Below are 19024 nucleotides of genomic sequence, written 5' to 3' on the forward strand. Positions count from 1 at the left end.
CACACACACGCATGCACACACACACACACACACACACACACATCCATCTAGATAGGAACCTATAGACCATCACTGGAATGATGAGCTAATATTTTAATTGTGTCCTAGAGTTCTTATTTCTTTGTCATCCCCAGACTCTGCATGGCTTTCATCTCTCCTCATGGTCTATGGTGGCCAGTCGATGTGACATGACATCTGTTTCCTAGGCAGAAAAATGGCTACTGGGGGTGGGGTGGGAGTAATGCTGCCCACATGCACTGGGCATTTAAAAATGCCTTCCCAAACCTTTTAGTAGTACAGCTGGATACCTTACATTCCAAGATTAAAATCTTGGTTCTATTTACAGGGAAAAAAAGGACAGTGTATATTATTAGCCAGCCAGTAATCTCAGAAACATGGCCAGGTGGTTAAGGCTTGTGTCCTCAAATGGCTTACCATTTAAAAACTCACACAGAAACAATTTAGGTAACTCAGAATCATGTGGGCAACTAAGTCTGGATTACTTTCAAGAGTATAAGCAAGAAAAAAAAAGAAATGCACTTTGTTACTGGGAGTGTGGGTAAAAACCAAGGTCTTGTCTTCAGATTTTTACAAGTTATACACAGTTCTTTTCCATGTGGGATACTCAGTACTTGGTCTAGAAGGAAGTTGAACTGTGAAGGCATAAGAACTTTAAACATTTCTAAAGCTGCATTTCTCTTCTTAATGTCAGTTTTATTCCAGGCACACGTAGCATGTCCAGGTAAAGGACTGGAAGACTGATCACACCTTTGTAGCAATGAGGTATGAAATACATTAAGTGTTTAATTCAACATAGCTCTCTCAGGAGGCAGTCGAGGAACTAAGAAACAGATTTTCCCTTCTTGCCTTTTGCTCTGGTAATATACATGGCTGGAGGGCAGCAAAATTCCTTATTTGCCTTTGCATCCTTCAAGTCTAGTTCACGGTAGACAAGTTGGTGCGTGAAAGGAATATGAATGACTAAATGTGAATGCACAGTTACTTAAATGGCCATGTGGTGTGTACAAGGAGGCAGTGGTGGTGGGAGCCAGTGGGAACTCATCTATACTTAAAGCTGGTGTGACTTGCTTTAGGATCCCCACTTGACTACATACTGTCTGAATGACTTTCTAGCTTTACTCATCTCTCTGATCTTTAAGATCTTCAATTTCAAAACAGACAATATTATTATTCAAGAATGTCAGTAGGAGTGGCTAGGATGTGGGGAAATCATTGAACACAGAGATACAGACACAGTAAGTGTGTAGTAAATGTTAGAAATGACAAGTAATGCCCTGTAATATTTAGTACTCTGGACCCAAAGAGACCATTTCCTGCCCCCTGATGCACACCAACCAACACCAACACCAACACAGCCCCAATACCAGCAATTCACTGTCAATTCCAAGTGTGTTCTGCTACTTGAATTCTTTCCTTAAGAAGATGGAAGCTTGGACTTTAATAGCCAAAGATCTGGAAAGGATTTTCTAAAAGAGAGACTCTTATAAGTTGTTCAGTTAGCCAGGTGCTACTGGGTCACCTCTGTAATCCTAGCTACTCAGGAGGCTGAGATCTGAGAATCATGCTTTAAAGCCAGCCCCGGCAGGAAAGGCCATGAGACTCTTATCTCTAATTAACTACCAGAAAACCAGAGTGGAGCTGTGGCTCAAAGTGGCAGAGCTCTAGCTGTGACCAAAAGAGCTCAGGGATAGAGCCCATGCCTTGAGTTTAAGCTCCACAGCTGACAAAAAATGTTCAGTAAGGAGCTTGGGAGATCTAATGGTTGACAGAGTGACAGGTGGAGAGAGGCAAAGGCAATCTCCTTTCACTCAACACAAAAGAAGCAAACTAAACTAAAAGAACTTCAGTTTCTTCATGTTGTGCTTGGTTTAGTTTCCTAGAGGACCTACTGTAATTTCAAGTCTTCCTTTGTTCATCTTGTTTATTGAAGGGAAATTGATGTTTACCTTACTATGGGTTTTCCTACTAATTTTATTGACCATGGATTAGCTCTGCAGTCACTTAGTGGTTGTCAATCAGGAAAGAATCACTGTTTCAAATATGACTATATACTACATGTAATCAGCCTAAAGAAGTAGGTTTAATTACCTAGAAGTTTTTTAGTACTTTTTTATATATGAATTACTTTAAATTGATGATTATTTAGGTCTTTTCAGGGGGGAGGGACATGATTTTAAATGGAAATTTGTTATCTGTCTTCCACAAAACTTTAGATAAGGAAGGGCTTTGGTGTAAGAAGGTATGATGAGCAGTAAAATAGTTCCCCTTCCTGTGTAGGAAGGCTCTGGAAAAATGGTAAAGGGTAATTTCTCATGATTGGTACTTGGGTACTTGCAGAAGATACTGATGGATGTATATCGTAGCATTTAGAGCCATCTTCTCATCCAGAGACATAGGCCTCCTTGCAGCATGTGATAATCTTGCTATCACAGTGGTCCATAGAGCTCTCCTGTTCTTCCCACCCTCACTCAGGAGATTAACAGGCAGATTCACCTCGCCGACCTATGTCCTTTGTTTAGCAGAGTTTACTGCCAACAGGAGGAAGGCAGGCCACTGCCCTGCAATCAGGTCAGACATGTCTCTGATACTAGTAATAACAGCATCCAAAGCTTATTTACTGCTATCACTCGGTTCTAAGTCCTTTCCTATTATTCCTTCACTCCTGTATAATCAGTGGCATTGTGACAGCAGGAGTCTTAATCTCATCTAGTTATGAATGGATTAACTAAGGTACATAAGGATGGCTTGAGCTGAGCTCCTTCAGGTGACTGTGTCTCTTTCCTGGGGTCTCTAGACCAATCAAGAGGACTCCACAGAAAGCAGACTCTCAGTTTTAGCTATTCAGGTCATGTAAGTGCCCTGATCAATCAATGCTGGCATAAAATGGCTTGTTGTCAACTGCTAACATGCACGTTTTGAAAACTCCAGACAAGCTATCCTGACAAGTGCCACAAAGTCGCTAATTATATATTCAAAAGAAACAATTGACTGTCAACTAAACACCACAGTCCCTGGTCCCTTTGAAATAAATCAAATAACTAAAAGTACACACATTTTTACAAAGGGTAGTGCCAATGTAGTGGGAAAAATTAAGTATTGAAAACTACTTAGTAAGTAATTCTCTCAAAATTTTCTGCAACATTACTTCTAATTTTCTTCCTAAGATTCTCAAAGGTCAAAGACCATGACAAGAAACATTTTGAGTAAAATTGTCATAATGTGATACTGGGAGCCAAATAAACTAGGAAGGCATCAATATTCACACATGTATATTCCTTATAGCTCATTAAAATAAAAGTGTTTGGAGCTATGAGGGAACTTGGCAATCATTTCAAGTGTTTGAATGCATTTTTTAGCCAAAGGAACTTGATTGGTGTGTAGAAAATTCCATTGTGTTGGTTGTCAACATCAAGGATGGTCTTTTGATGAATTATGGGTACTATTTTCAATACAATATACTTTTTGGCTTCAAAGAATAATAAATATCATTACAAGTATTGCAAATTTTGGAATGCAACTTTCATTCTTCTCTTTACTACTTGTTATACACTGTCTCTGAAATTAGAATAGTAAAGTTGCCTTAATAAGCCATCAAATCCGAGACGCAGCTTTGGAACTGGACAAATGTGGACTGAAATATCTTATTGGCCCTAAGACCAAAGGAAGAGGATGTTACTCGTCTGAGCTTAGCATCTTCTGTAGAAAGGGAAGCAGCAAGCACTGAGGCAGTAAGACTGATGCTCACACCATTGTTCAAGTGTCTTCCTCAGAAAGCCTCAGCCACAGGAATCCTGCTGGATGTGCCAGACACATATGCCAGTCAGACCTCTTTCTCACAGCAGTGGAACATAGATCCATTCTTATTCTTATCCTATTCCCCCTTCGGACTCTAAGATCAAAATGATGCATGTGCATATTTGGAAGACCACTGTGAAACCCATTCAACAATTAACACACGCTCAAATGACAAGAATATAAAGCAGTACTTGTCCACGATATAAATATAAATATAAAATAAGAGTCGGGGTGATGAATGGAGAAAGTGAGGAAGGGTGGGCGTGGCCAAGGTGCTTCAAGTACATGCATGCTCGTAAAGTGATGAAGCTGGTTGTGATGGGTTTGGAAGAGGATAAGAGGAGAGAGAGGGACTAAGGGGTTGAGTCTGATTAAAGTACATCAGAGGAACCCACAGACATTCAAAATGAAACCCTCTTTTAAGACATTAAAAAGAAAATGTGTCTTTTTTTAAAAAGGAATATCTTTATTTAGTACTGGCCAGGCTCTTCCTTCTTAGTGGAAATGACAACCAATACTGGGTGAAGTGAGCTTTCTGCCCAGAATAGAAGATTTAAAGTATCATTCCTACCCAGTGTCGTACTGTCGCCCTCTGAAAGCAGGCACCTAATGTAAGCTTTGTAGGCTGACATCTGGTGTCCCCACTCTCATCATACCTGCCCCAAATCCAGCCGCACAGGAATCTACTCAGTTCAAAGCCACCCACTTATCTAGGTCATTACTTCTTGATGTCTTCCATGGCCTCTATATTATGACCTCCTTAGAGCAGCAGGATCCAGAATTACTTTCCTCACTGCAGGATTCCTACTGCCTGTGCATTCTGGTATTTCAAAAATAGTTCTCATATGAAGGTCCAAAAAAGAGGAATAAATTAATGAGGGATAGATGACTGTTGCTGTAGTCTATGTGATTGGGTCTGTTCCCAATTCATGATGAACATTAGCTCCTCAAGTGATAGCCTCAGAAGACAATCTTTGTGAGGTGATTAGCATGGAGCTCTTATGGATGGAAAGAATATCTTTCACAAAGGGGCCTCAGAGATCTGCCTTGTCTTTTCACCTTCTGTGGACACAAGGATAAGATGATCCTATGAGCCCTACAAGTAGACCTTCACCAGATTCATAATCTGATGATGTTTATTTTATGTTGGGTTTCAGAGCTACCAGAAATGGAGAATGAAAAGACTTGAGGAAGCTTGGGGAAGGTGAACTTCAGAAAGACAGAACAAGCAGAATAGAGATCTATGGATAGACCCCAGCAGCAAGACACTAACCCATCAGAATTCCACACTAATGTTGAGTATTGAGTTGAGTCATTCCAGTGACTGGGGGTCATTCCATTGAAGGTGTCTACAGTGCCCAGGCTTATGCTTCACAGAGAAGACTAGTCAAAGACACAGATCTAAGAGAGAGAGTTGCACACAGATAGATATTTGTGAACCGAGGTAAACGTGTGATTATTTAGGAAGAAGTGTGGGATGATGGGATGGAAGGAGTTCCAACGTGAATTAGATTGCATGAAGTCCTAAAACACCTGAGAAAGAAGAGTGTGTGTAGAGGTAGGTGCCTAGAGGGTGAGAAGAAATATGGATGCCAAGAATGGGACAGCACTAAGCAAAAGAGATGGCAGATAAAGAGCAATGCAGTCAGAGGATGATGTCTCAAAACCCTTTATAATCAGACAATGGAAACTGCTTTATAATCACACACACACACACACACACACAGTTCATAGAATGCTATTAGGCATGATTAACTTTGGAAGTTTGGATTTCGAGAAGCCAAAGCAATTTCTTTAGCCAAAGTCACTGAAAAGAACAAAATCCATAGCAAAAAAAGGATGAATTTGTGGTTTATCTGTTTTTAAGGAAATGTACTTAAACATTTCCAAAAATATCTCAAACTGTGCGTTGGTATAGCTCCTCTCTGACTGAGATGGCTTGGGCTGGGCCCCAAAAGCTGTATGTGATGTCATTATTCAGCTGGTAAGAGACAAGGACAGTCCTCTACCTCATAAACAGGAAAGAGGGCATTGATTGCTGCCCACCTAGAGCCATGAACACATTCCCCAGTGAGCTGCCCACCACCTGCAGGCCGGAAAATCGAATCCCGTGAATGTCGAGGATTTTGACTTTGAAGTTAGAAGATAAAATGGTTGCCCTTGTTGGTGCTGGAACTAATCGACAATAGGAAAAGTGGATTAAGTGGGACAGTACTTCACAAAACTAAAGACTTTCTTTGAGTCTTCTGGAGTTTATGAAGACTCTTACTTAACTCCATTGGGCTCTAATACAGAAAATCAGGCTTTACTTTGATGTTTAGTGCTTTATGGATAAACTGGTCTAGGTAGAGTACCACGTGGTCTTTATATAATAGAGTTTAAACTGCAGAACACAGTAAACTAGACAATTATCTGTCTTTTTTCATGCTCAGTAAAATCAGCTTGCTTTGTTCAATGTCCTGCCAGTCGGAGTGAGTCATCCTAGCCCCATTGTATGGAGCACTTGGAGTCAGGTGGGCATTTGAGAGCACTTCCTGCCCAGAGCTGTTCCTATGCTGATCCAGAGAAGGATAGCTACCAGAAAGGCTCTATCATTGAGATGTCAAACCACCGAAGTGACTTCAGGTGGGTCTCAGATCCATTGCATAACAGCAAATAAGAAAGAGAATGAGGCATAGGTATCCATCAGCTGTAAGGAAGGGCAAAGACCAAAATGTAATTAAACTTCCCATCTCACAGGTAGCTGCAGCCCTGGACCCGGTAGAGGTAGATATAGGAGTTTCTCACTGGCCATCTCAGTAAGCATTCAAACACCAAAGGCAAATGCTACTGTTCTCACCCTAGAGACAACCCACTTTCAGCCGATGAAACGAATATATGTAGAAGGTACTTAAAACTGCATATTATTATTTTTTTGCTTCCATGAAGTAACTAAAAGCAGGAGAGAAGCCTTTTGGCTATGATTCCATTTTGTGTTTGTCATTGTTCTAAGACATTCTCTTCAGTCACTTTGCAATCACCTTGTGTTCCAGGAAAGACAGGATTGATGAAGAACAACTTTATGGCAAGGACGAAAAATTCTCTCAAGGAACAGTAGAGCCTTGCAGGACAGATTACCCCAAAGTGTGGACAATTACCAACAATCATCGGGTTGCCTCCTAGAGCTGGAGAAATCATCTCAAGGGAAGCAGGTTGCTGCCTACTGCATGTAATGAGAGTGGTAAGAGCCCTGAAACTCAGGAGGATCAGAAGTGATATACAGGGACTATAACCAAGACTTTAAAACTGTGCACACCTTTTCCCCTGCTCCTATATCTTCCTCTGCTTCCCACTTATGTAGCTTATAGTCTAGTTGGTGAAGAGAAACATGGACACCAAGACTGGGGCAGCACTAGGCAGGATAGAGGGCAGGATAAAGGGCAATGCAGTCAAAGGAGGTCTTCTTGCATGCTCAGGTCTGTATCCTGAGGATTGCTGAGGATGAACTAAGATGCCCCCATCCCTTGGTGTCATACATGATCTCTTTCTTTACCATATTTCTTCCCTGTCACGTTGACTACATTCATGTCTTGCCTGAATTCTCACGCTGGATGCGAGGCTGATCAGCTGTGCTAATTTCTGGTAACAAGAGGATGATCTCTGTGTTAGTATTTTGTCTTTACTTTGAGTAGATGAGCCTGATCTAGTTGAAATTTTGAAGAATGGACCAATACTGGTGGCTGATCCCATTCTATGCTGTTTGATTAAATGAGCTGGGCAATTTATTCACATTTTCTTCACATTATCTTAGAAATTTTTCTTTTACATACAGGTACCAGAACTGAGTTTGCAGAATTCTGCACAAACCACATGACTATGATAACTTCTAGTGTTATCTGATCAATAGAAAGGGTAGAGAGATGGATTTCTGTTGCCAGATTTTCATTCCTTATTGCCACTTTGGTGACTGAATGTGTAGGTAGGAAAGGAGACCGTAACACACCATATTTATTTATCCCACTCATTTAAAAAGTTGGTATTCAGAACTTCCCGAGTGTCACGTGCTAAACCAGATGCTAGGGACACAGAGATGACTACAGTTCCATCCCTGCCCTCCAGGGGCTCCCAGTCTCCTGAGCACATTGGAATATTATGACATTGCTGCTATAAAGCAAGACACACAGGTGTCTCAGTGAACAAAGACAAAACTTACACCTTCTCTAAACCCCTCGTCTACCCTTCCTTATATAAGGATGGGTGTCTGGAGCCGCAGGACAGTTTCTGCACTTTAGCAGGGGTCACTGTGAGCCGATTAACCAGGAGTTCCCAGAACTGGAGACCAACCTGACCTTGTCTGACATGAAGCAGATGCTCCCGCACGCCATGTCTTCAGTGCAGCAGGCTGGGGATGCACAAGATGATGCTTCAATAACTGATCTCTTAGCTCTTTCCCAGGGCCCATTACATTGGCTCCACAGGGAAGAAAGATCCACATCCATCTTCTATTTCTTCTAGAGTCTGACCTTTTCTCATGCAATTTCTATAGGAAATCCACTGCAGCTTTGATGCTTTATAATTTAGAAGCCTGCAGTTAAAAAAAGCAGTAAAAAAAACTCCAAGAGTTGCATTTAAGTAACATATCTACTGAATTCTGTGCTCTGGATGTATTCGAAAAGCCAGGGAACAAACCTTTCCACATTGGAATATCCACTCCAGTAGAGCGATAACCTGATCTACTCCATAGACAGCTGTTTTCTGGGACTCAGGATCCATCAGGCAATCAACAAACACTTGGTGAACAATTTGCCTGCCCAATATTCATTCTTCCATTTGCCCTAATGTAATCTTGATTTATTTTCGAGTGATAGCAATTTAAATATTCTTTTCAATTATTTTTATTGCTCAAATAGCGATGGTTCACAATTTTGGTCCCTTTGTGGGAAAGGATACCAGAGGTACTCCTAGAAGGGAGCCAAATGAGTTAATATTTGCCTTGCTTTTCTCCCTTCTTGTCTTTTGCTTTCTGATTTTTCCCCACCCTGGTTTGTAAAGCACCCATGAAAGATTGTAGATACAGCCAATGGCTTTCAATTGACCTTGAAGAAAAGACTTTCCTATCTAAGAATCTCCTTTATTACATATCTGTTGAAGCTGGAGATACAGCTTTCTCTTGAAGCATTCCCACAACAGCAACCTCATCATTTCAAGTCACAGTACCATTGGGTTGGAAGCCGCACTTGTAGGGAATCCAAATTTCTCATGGCCTTCCATGGCCCTTATTCCATCCTATAGGAGATGTACAGAAAATAAGCAGTCTTTTTTTCATGGTAGAATCCCAAATATTTGAAGACAGTGACCATAAGCCTCCTATATTCCTTCATCCTTAGGCCTTTCAGTGGTATGTTCCTGTTTGTTTGTTTTCAGCCAGTCCTCTTCTGTATTTCCTTCACTGTGAGTTGAAGAAATGCATTCCCTAATTCTTGGTAGTCTCTATAAGCAATCATGTGCTTTCAGAATGTAATTACACAGGCGTTCATGTGCATGCTCTCTCTCTCTCTCTCTCTCTCTCTCTCTCACACACACACACACACACACACATAAAAATTAATAAAGAAAAGATTCTGAAATGGTTAACTCCTCTCAACTGGAAAACAAACTGACACAGGACGAGGATGTGTTGTTTACAAAAGAGAAGTGGTTATTGTTTTTGTCATCATGTGAAAAGTATAAATGGATATGGACTTTATATAGAGATAATGTTCTTTTTCAATTCATTGGAACACCCAAAACATTGATGTGCTTTATTTCTTGTACATCGTTCATGTCTTCACCATATATAAATTTATGATTCCCTCACTTAGGGTAGTTTTGTGCCTCCAAGACATTTTGCAGTATCTCAGACATAGAAGTCAGTAAGTAGAATCAAAGGCTAGAGACCCCAAGTGACTGGTGGAGATGTAAAGTTTTGCTCATATTAAAAATGTATGATCTACCGAAATGTGATTCAGTTTATAGGCATCCATTCCAAGCTCCACAGATAAGACATTAAAGAAACAGACTCCTGTGAACCTGAAAATCCATGTCATACCCTTGGTTCCTTTGTTACCTGAAGGCATTTTTGGGGAAAGTGGCATTCATTCTGATCAGGACAGAGCCGGGCCTCCCCTGGAAAGTCTGGTATCTCCATGGTTAATTAATCCACTCAGCAGTCTTCCTCCTCCCCACAGGGCTGACTGTAAAAAATCTCCCAGCGAGAGAAGCTGGCTGTCTAAGTGACCTGCCTTCTTAAAATAGTTCTTCATAAACAAAACTCACATGATACAATTTGAGTGTGTAAATCCAATTTCCTTTTGTGGGCCCCAGGGCACAGGATACTAGCATTCTCTGCTATGTACTGGCTATGAAGGCACAGTCCCCTACCTAACCACCACCTCCCCCTGCCAAGAAAATCCTGGGGAGAGATATTACTTGCATAACCCATTATCTGGCTGAGATTCAAACCTGTGTGCTACAAACGTTTCTCAGTCTTCAATGCTACGGCTGTTACTTTAATTCTATCTCAGAGTAAGAATCAAGGACAGGCTTGAGAAGCAATCTGTCAAGTGAATTGCTATGTAGTCCAACTGTATTCTGGGCCTACTGAACTCTTAGAGAATCAATATTGTGCCCATTTGTTGGGGAAAGGAAAGGTTTGAGATGAATATTGCAGTGTCTCTTATATTCTGGAAATAAACACACGTAGGATCAGCTCAAATAGACACACTTGTGAAATGAATAAATTAGCATCGTAAGAAATATTTAGACAACAGTAAAATGTCACATCAGATGATGGTAGTAGTGTCCTCTGGTTACATCTTGCTAACAGCTCTGAATTTGGAATCGAGTGGAGTTTTAAACATCTTTTCCTTTTTTATGCTTGGTTCCACTTCTTTTTGATAAGCTCTTAAAAATGCCATCAATCGTCAGAGTGTAAATATGACTAATGCATTCATCCCACTTAGCACGACACTGCCGCAGCAGCTCCAGAAGCAGACTCCTTTAGTCCTCCCCGTTCTAATCTAATTATACTCTGGTCCACTAATGCCAGTCAGGTGACATTACCGGATATTAAGGAAAACAAGTCCATAATTCAATATTGCAAAGCATACGCTACACAATCAGTTTACAACTCTCTCTAAATATACAGATACAATCTATTTAGAACTCCAGGGCCATGATATCTACCAAGTAGAGAGGCTGAAAAGACATAATTGCTCATTTCAGAAATTATTTAAAACAAATTTTACAAAGTCTACTCTCCACTGCTACAGAAAAAAGAGGAAAGAAGTGAAGAAGAGAGACCGAGAAAGAAATAAGGGAAAGAGAGAGAGAGAGATATGAAAAGTCTAGTATTTGTCACAAGGAAGAGAGAATAATATCACCATTTCCTGACATTAAAAGGAATCTCTTGAGAAGTTTGACACCCAAATTTGTCTCCATAAGGTATTTTATTACCCAGACATGCTGGAATCTTGTAATTACTTTTAAAGCTTAGATGAATTTGCTAAAGGGCTATACAGAAATGGAGGTATTTGGAGCTTTAAAAAATAAGCCAGCTGGGTGCCAGTGGCTCACAACTGTAATCCTAGCTACTCAGGAGGCTGTGGCCTGAAGATCATGGTTCAAAGCCAGCCCAGGCAGAAAAGTCCGTGAAACTCTTATCTCTAATAAACCACTAGAAAACCAGAAGTGGTGCTGTGGCTCAAAAAGTAGAACACTTGCCTTGAGTTGAAGGGCACTGGGGCGGCGCCCAAGCCCAGAGTTCAAGCCCCATGACCGACACACACACACAAAAAATAAGCCAGACCCCAAGAAACACAGCTCCCATGGTTTCCTTTATGTGCAATAACTAGTATATGTCTAGGACAAGCAGAAGAGGTCAAAAGCTACATACATATGACCATATAACCTGATGATAAGCAAAATGAACCCCAAGATAGAGATGTAAGAGATTTTATCTTTCTTGTTGTTGTCTTTAATGTGCTTATAATGTATTATGTGATTTTTTTTGTTTCTTTGTATGTTCTTCTCCCATGGCATAACCCTTTTTCACTGTATTTGATTCCGGTGCCCTACATCTTGTATATACATTTTTCTAATTTGGAGAGGGGAAGGGAAATAACAAAATGCTGAAATAAGGATACAGGATGGGTAAGAAATGTACTCATTACCTTGCTCATGTAATTGTAACCCCTCTGTATGGTATTTTCACACTAAAAATAAAAGGATACAGGATGACCCACTGTAACAATGAGATGTACAAGACACTATGTTGAAAATGAACTCTACAACTTTGGGGGGGAGGGAGGAGTTGGGGAGATGGGGAGGAAAGAGAAGGTAGGGGAAAACAAAGATGGGTTAACAATGCTCGATAGGAAATGGACTCATTACCTTACTCATGTAACTGTAACCCTCTATACAGTATGTTTACAATAAAAATATGTATTTAAAAATTAAAAATGTAATCCTAACTAGTAAAGTACATTACATAGGAACTCAGTCAGACCCATTCAACTAGTATTTATGTGTTCAAGGTGAAAGTTTACCTAATAACTATCAAACTGGGGAAATTTAAATTATATGTCATTTATTGTACACTAAGGAGTCACAGGACCCTTTATTTGATTTGGAGTTAGCTTCAAAGAGCATTAGACTTGGACAAAGAACATGTAGTATCATATGCTTATGTTTGGATTGTATATGTGGGGAGAGAGATGCTGGTAATTCCATTATCCTTGCTTTATTTTTATTTACTATGAAGTCAGTTCTTTATTTAAGGGGCTAGAACTGCATATTTAAGTCACACAAATTCTACTTCCCTCCCAAACTCCTACCTGCTCAAACCCTCCATGGCTATCTTAAGTTGTACAAAAAACACATTTTCTTCTAAAGGATTAAGAACCAGCTAGTAGGCAAATGTCCCTTGTTATTAGATAAGGTTAAGGATCATTACTTAATTAGCAGTAGATAGTGGGTCTCTAGTCTCTGCTATTTGATAGGATGCATGTAAGACAGCAAAGGCAGTGTTGCATGGGAAATTCAAATATGGCACTGTGACCTTGAGCATTAGCCAATCTGAATTTGCATACCTGTCTGACTTTGTTTATAGAATTACTGTAAAGAAATCACCTTTATGCTGACACTTTGCTTATCTGTTTCACCAAGAGGCACCAAGACTAATTAGCCAGTGGCTGTAACATTTTAGAATCCCCAAGAGGAAAGAAACATAATGCAGCAATCTTTCTAGTTAAATTATTACTGCCTCCCAGTTTTCTAATAACTAAATGATTTCCACGTCTTATCACTAATGAGCTGGAGAATGAGACGAGCTTCGAGTGTTAGGTAGTTCCTGTTATTGTTCCCAGCAATTAAAATAGAATAAAAGGCTAATTATAGCAACAGTGCTTAGAATTTATCTATCCTGTCAAAAAATAACCTTATTGTTAAATATTTTATTCATGTACATAATGTCATCTCCTAATGGATTTTCTGATGGATACATTGAACTGGCAGGATAAACAGTTGGTTTAAGATGTGGGAAAATGCCATTGTCATAGAATCTGGATAAAGCACTACTGGCATTGGTTGGAATCACATCCACAAAGCTGGTGTAAGTTGAATTGGGTGGAGCTTCCTAAGGGAGAAGTAGCTACTAGTCCTCTTGCTACCTATGACTGAGCTTTGTCAGAACAAAATAAAAGGAGCCATTCAATCTGTTTCTTTGTTTTGTTTTGTTTTTGGTCCATCACGGGGCTTGAACTCTGGGTTTGGATGCTGTTCCTGTGCTCTTCAGCTCAAGTGAGCGCTCTACCGCTAGAGCCACAGCGCCACTTCCTGTTTTCTAGTGGTTTATTGGAGATCAGAGTCTCACGGACTTTCCTGCCCTGGCTGACTTTGAACCTGGATCCTCAGACCTCAGCCTCCTGAGTAGCTAGGATTACAGGCGTAAGCCACGGGTACCGGGCTTTAATCTGGTGTGTGTGTGTGTGTGTGTGTGTGTGTGTGTGTGTGTGTGTTGGGGCTTGAACTCAGGTTGTGGATGATTTACCTTAGGTTTTTCACTCAGGGTTAGCACTCTACCACTTGAGCAACAGCTCCTATTGTGTTGCTGGTTAATTGGAAGTAAGTCGCATGGACTCTGATACCTAGTCTGGCTTCAAACCATGATCCTCAGATCTCATCCTCCTCAGTAGCTAGGATTACTGGCATGAACCACTGATGCCTGGCCTGTGCCTTCTTGAACTGAACTTCAGTATTTCTAGTGTCACTTGACCCAGATAATATGTAGGTGAACATATTTGTCTTGGACTGTAATCACTTTTATTTAGGTAGGAAATCTGTTTGTTTTGAGTCTATTAACAAAGTGGGGGAAAATACAAACCATTTCCTTTCTGGTGAGGAAGCTCCTGAGGGGTCCGTTTTAGGTTCCATCCTGTGACCAGAGTTGTGAGACAAGCAAGTTGTGAGACAAGTTAACAAGGGGGTTTGTTCTTCACATAGGGGGTCTACAGAGAAAGATTTTCAGCATGATTGTCAGCCTGTCAAGCCACAAATATCATTTCTTTTAGGAGGTAAAGAAAAGAAGCAAGCCTGGCTCTGGTGGCTCACACCTATAATCCTAGCTACTCAGGAGGCTGAGATCTGAGGATCATGGTTCAAAGCCAGCCCGGGCAGGAAAGTCCGTGAAACTCTTATCTCCAATAAACCACTAGAAAACCAGAAGTCACTCAAGTGGTAGAATGCTAGCCTTGAGCTGAAGAGCTAGGGGACACCGCTCAAGCCCAGAGTTCAAGCCCCATGACTGACCAAAAAAAAAAAAAAAGAAAAAAAAGTAAAGAAAAGAAAATAAGCAGACAGGCATGGACTGGATTCATGGAAGACAACCATGGGCTCATTTGTTACTTTTGCAAATGACATTTTTGCAGAGAAATACACAGTGTGCTGTCTGCATCCTTGCATTTCAGTTTACCGAGTCTTGGGAATGTTAACTTAAACCTCAGCTGTCCTCTTAAAGGGAATTAGGACTAATTTGAGAGAGATGATATTCTAGGGCTTATGGCCTTTAGTTGGCAAATTTGATCCAATTGAGCAGACTGTCAAGCTTGTTGTAGAGAATCTATGCCTAGCCTGCCTGTCATTTTCCTCTCATAATTGCCTCTGGCTTTTTCATTCAACATTCATTCATGTGGTTTATGGGATGTTACTGCCTTGATTAGAGAAACAGCAATTTCAAATGCTAGTTTAGAAGGATGATCCTTAAAAGGTTGCTGAAGAACGATTGGCATTGGAGCCAGGGTTCGAAACCTGCCCTTGCCACTTGCTACAGGCCTGATCTTCACAATGTCCGTTGGTTTCAAAGAGAATATCATTTCTTTGAAGTATGAGGGATGGTACCATCCATTTGTCATAACAAGATATGGTATCACACAATGAGGCACTAGTTATGTAAAAAATGTACAACTGTAATGCATTGAACTTTGATTTCTACAAAAATATTTGTAAGAGATTGCCTTACACACATACAACCTATTTGTGTGTGCACATACATATATATTTACATTTATAAATGTATGTGTGCATACATTTGTATTTGAGCATGTGCAGAGAAAGCTTTTATCAACATTGAGCCAGGGGACTTGGATACTGTATCATATATCCATGTGAAGAATAACATTGTTTATTCATTGTTCATTCACTGTTGAGTGCAAAGGGGACAGTGGTAGATATGATAGATAATTCTTTGTCTCTGTGACATTTAGGTTCTTATGAGTGGGTGGTACTGCAGAGAGACACAGTAAACAAAAATAAGATAATTTCAGATAGTTTATGAGCCCTGGAGAGACAAACGACTTATGCACTAAAGAGAATGTGGCCTTTGAGAATCTGGATCAAAGAATGTGACAGTTTCATGGAGACCAGGGAGAAACCTTTCTAGGCAGCAGGTACAAAGGCCAAGAAGTAGAAAAAAAAAACTGGGACACTGGAAAGACTAAAAATGGACAGTACTTAGTGTCTGAGGAGGAGCAGATAAAGAAAAGCGTCTATCAGCTTTAAGAATGACGTCGGCTCTGCTAAGGAGCCAGGTTTCACTCTAGTTGCTATGAGAAGTCAGCATCAGGTTTTCAGCATGCCAAATATAGTGGCAAACGGGGAAAAATAATACCTCACAGATCCTATAAAGAGATTTGTCTAATTCTGCAAGATCGACTAAAGAAATTTAAACCTCTAGGGGGCGCCAAAGGAAAGTGCTTAAAGGACTTTTTCAGCACCTAGATTGAGGGGAGAGCGCCCAAACCCTTGGGGCCAAAGGTGAATGGAACAATGACATCTAGAATCCTACCTACACAAATAGAAGGTTGAATGGGCTTGATTTATAGGCGTCAGGACCTTGGTTTTCACAGGGGAGCATGGGAGTGGGAAGACATTGGGGTTATTTTTAATTTTCTCCCATCTGGTAGTATTTGAGTAGAGTATGAAACAAACATGAAGCCAAAATTTACTTTCTGGTTTCATTTGGCAGGGAAAAAATCTCTATACTTAGAACTTTGACAATATTCAGAATTTGCCACTTAGGATGTGTTATTCTAAATACTACTCCAAGCTTGCTTGATGGAGTCTTTTAGTAACATGTACCAAGAAAGTCTACAGCTGGAAAAGCACTGGTTTCCAATAGATGGAATTTGGTGCAATAATGTCTGTATATGTTCTGGAAACACCTCATATTCACGTTAGATTTTTTAAAGTGAGGAGAGGAGCAGGAAAAAAGAAGAGAATTGGGGGAGAGGGGAAGGAAAAGAGAAGGAAGAAATATATGTTGGATGTCTATGTATATAAAACAAAAATGAAGGAAAAATCAGAACTCTTGGAAGAATATATATATATATATATATATATATATATATATATATAAGACTTTAGATTTGCATGTACACAGGATGAAAAAACACAAATAAGACATTATATAAGTTTAGACAACCCCAAGCAAGGAATATAGCAGCTTGTTTTCTGAATGAAAGCTCTATTTTGTGTCAAGTATTAAAGGTTAACGACAGTTTTGAACACACACACACACACACACACACACACACACACACACACACACACACACACACACACACACACACACACACACACACTGTTGCCTTAACAAGGAAAGGTTCATCTCACCAGTCCTTTGGACACTCTCATCTCCACTTTTCATCCCTGATGGTCACAACCACAAATTGTACAAGCTATTTGGTTTATACCAATGGCCATGACAAAAGCACTGTCAAAGCAGCCAACCAGGTATGCAACCTGAGCAATGGGTACAGAGCCATCTGAAAATGGCCAGGCCACCAAATTCAGTTGACTCTCGAAGGTCAGTGAGAGGTGAAGCACTCCGATGGGACAGGTGATCAAAAATCCATCCGTGATTTTCAAGGGTGATGTGATTGTTTGCGCTAAACACCATCTGTGCATACCTGACCACCAGGCAGAGAAGTTTGAAGCCTCTAATGCGGCAAAACGGACTGAGGCTGAGGACAGAGCAGGTGCCAGCAGGTGCATACAAAACAGCGCTCTGCCCAGACACATCTCAGCGGCGTTCTCTCTGAACCAATTTGGCTGACATGTTAATTTTCTCATCGAGAACTCTCCCCACGGTTTATCCCCCTCCCCATCTGCTATCTACTTACCAGACATTTGGTCAAGAAAGTACCAGGTCATTAATTATCAATTTGCTTTGGGGAATATAAACAATGGATTCTTTCTCTACCTTCTCACCCACAGACAATGTGAACTTTCTTCACACAAACACATCCATATTTAATGAGACAGGAGAAGAGAAAAAGAGGAGAAACAAGAAAAAGACCCAAATAATCAGATTCCACCTATTTCAAACCCTCTCCATCAAAATGCCTGCCACCCCTCCAAATTGATGAGAACTTGCACTCTTTGTGAAGAACCCTGCTAGCCTTCTATTTCAGAGGGCGATATTGTTTAAAGCACCGTGATGAGAGGACCGAGCGTGGCAGGTTCTCCGGGCAATACAACATTCCCGAGTAAGCCCCTGTGCCACAGGATTGTTTGAAGGAAGGGGGGAGAGAATAATTGTAGGATACCCCCACACTGGCAATTATGTATTTAGCAAAAGCTGTTCCTTGCCAAAGGGAGACTGGTGACAGACAACTCGACAGACACTCAACTCTGAATATCTGTGTCCCTTACAACGACCTGCTGTGACTTTTAGGAGTTAGGCACTGACGAATAGGTCACCTGAATCCCAGGGCTCCTCCTCTCCTTCCCTAGCCTGTTGCAGACCCTGGGGGATGAGTGGCAATCAGTTTCCTGGTTGATGTCCCAGAATCACTCCCACGATGATTGGAGGAGCAGAGTTGGGAGAAACTTTTGGAGGTTACTTTTGTTGCATGTACCCCTCTGCCCCCAAGAAGGGAGAGATGCCATCCTAACCAACACAGGCACAGGACCAGACTTGGCGGGGGGGGGGTGAGGGAGGTGCACGGGGAGAGGGGGGCAACCTGGCTCTCTGAAACCTAGTATAAGTAAGCCAGACCCATGGGAAGCGGAAAGCGAGTCAGGTGCAGCAGGAGTTACTTACCTGGTTGATGGAAATGACTGCTAGCCGGGGGATGACCACTTGCAGAACGACCTGCAGCAGGGACGTGCCCAGGCCTGCCAGGATGGCCCAGGTGAGCGGCAGTGGAAGCATGCTGTAGGTGGCGAAGAGTGTGAAGAGCACGTAGCCTATGCCGTCGCCCAGCAGCCCGTACCCGAGGCCGGCTGCCAGGATCTGGGTGGTCATAGCCACCCAGGTGACCACACCGCTGTACTGCAGGTAGGTGTGCGAGGTGGTATCCTTCCTGACCACCACCAGGGCGCAGATCACCACCTCGATGCCGGTGAAGAAGCCCAGCAAGATGCCCTTGAGTGGGTCCATGGGGGCCGACGCCAGACTCAAGTGGAGGACCAGGAGGGTGAGTTTGGTCAGCACATCCAGCACGTTCATGACCACCTCGGATTTGCGCCTCTGCCCCAAGAAATAGCGCTGGTACAGGCGCTCCAGATCCCGAGACTTGAAGGAGTTGCGCAGGGTGGGGAAGATCACCCCCCGGTAGCTGTAGCCCCCGTTGAGGAAGAAATCGGAGTTGCTGGGGGCGCAGTCGAGGTGCAGAAAGCCCAGGTCGCCGCC

The 19024-nt window shown here is 41.5% G+C and overlaps 1 protein-coding gene across 2 annotated transcripts in view; it reads right to left on the reverse strand.

Annotated features, from left to right (window-relative positions):
* Positions 1-19018, reverse strand: part of Adcy8 (adenylate cyclase 8 (brain)) — a 221541-nt gene extending 202523 nt beyond the window's left edge. For both annotated transcript variants that reach the window (XM_013025152.1, XM_013025151.1), the window contains exon 1: positions 18434-19018. In XM_013025152.1, coding sequence (XP_012880606.1) covers positions 18434-18841 — 408 coding nt within the window. In that variant the 5' untranslated portion in view covers positions 18842-19018. The remainder of the gene's footprint in view (positions 1-18433) is intronic.
* Between the last annotated feature and the right edge of the window lie 6 nt (positions 19019-19024).

The sequence above is a fragment of the Dipodomys ordii genome, unplaced genomic scaffold (assembly GCF_000151885.1).
Source record: "Dipodomys ordii isolate 6190 unplaced genomic scaffold, Dord_2.0 Scaffold82, whole genome shotgun sequence".
In the NCBI taxonomy this organism is placed as follows: Eukaryota; Metazoa; Chordata; class Mammalia; order Rodentia; family Heteromyidae; genus Dipodomys; species Dipodomys ordii.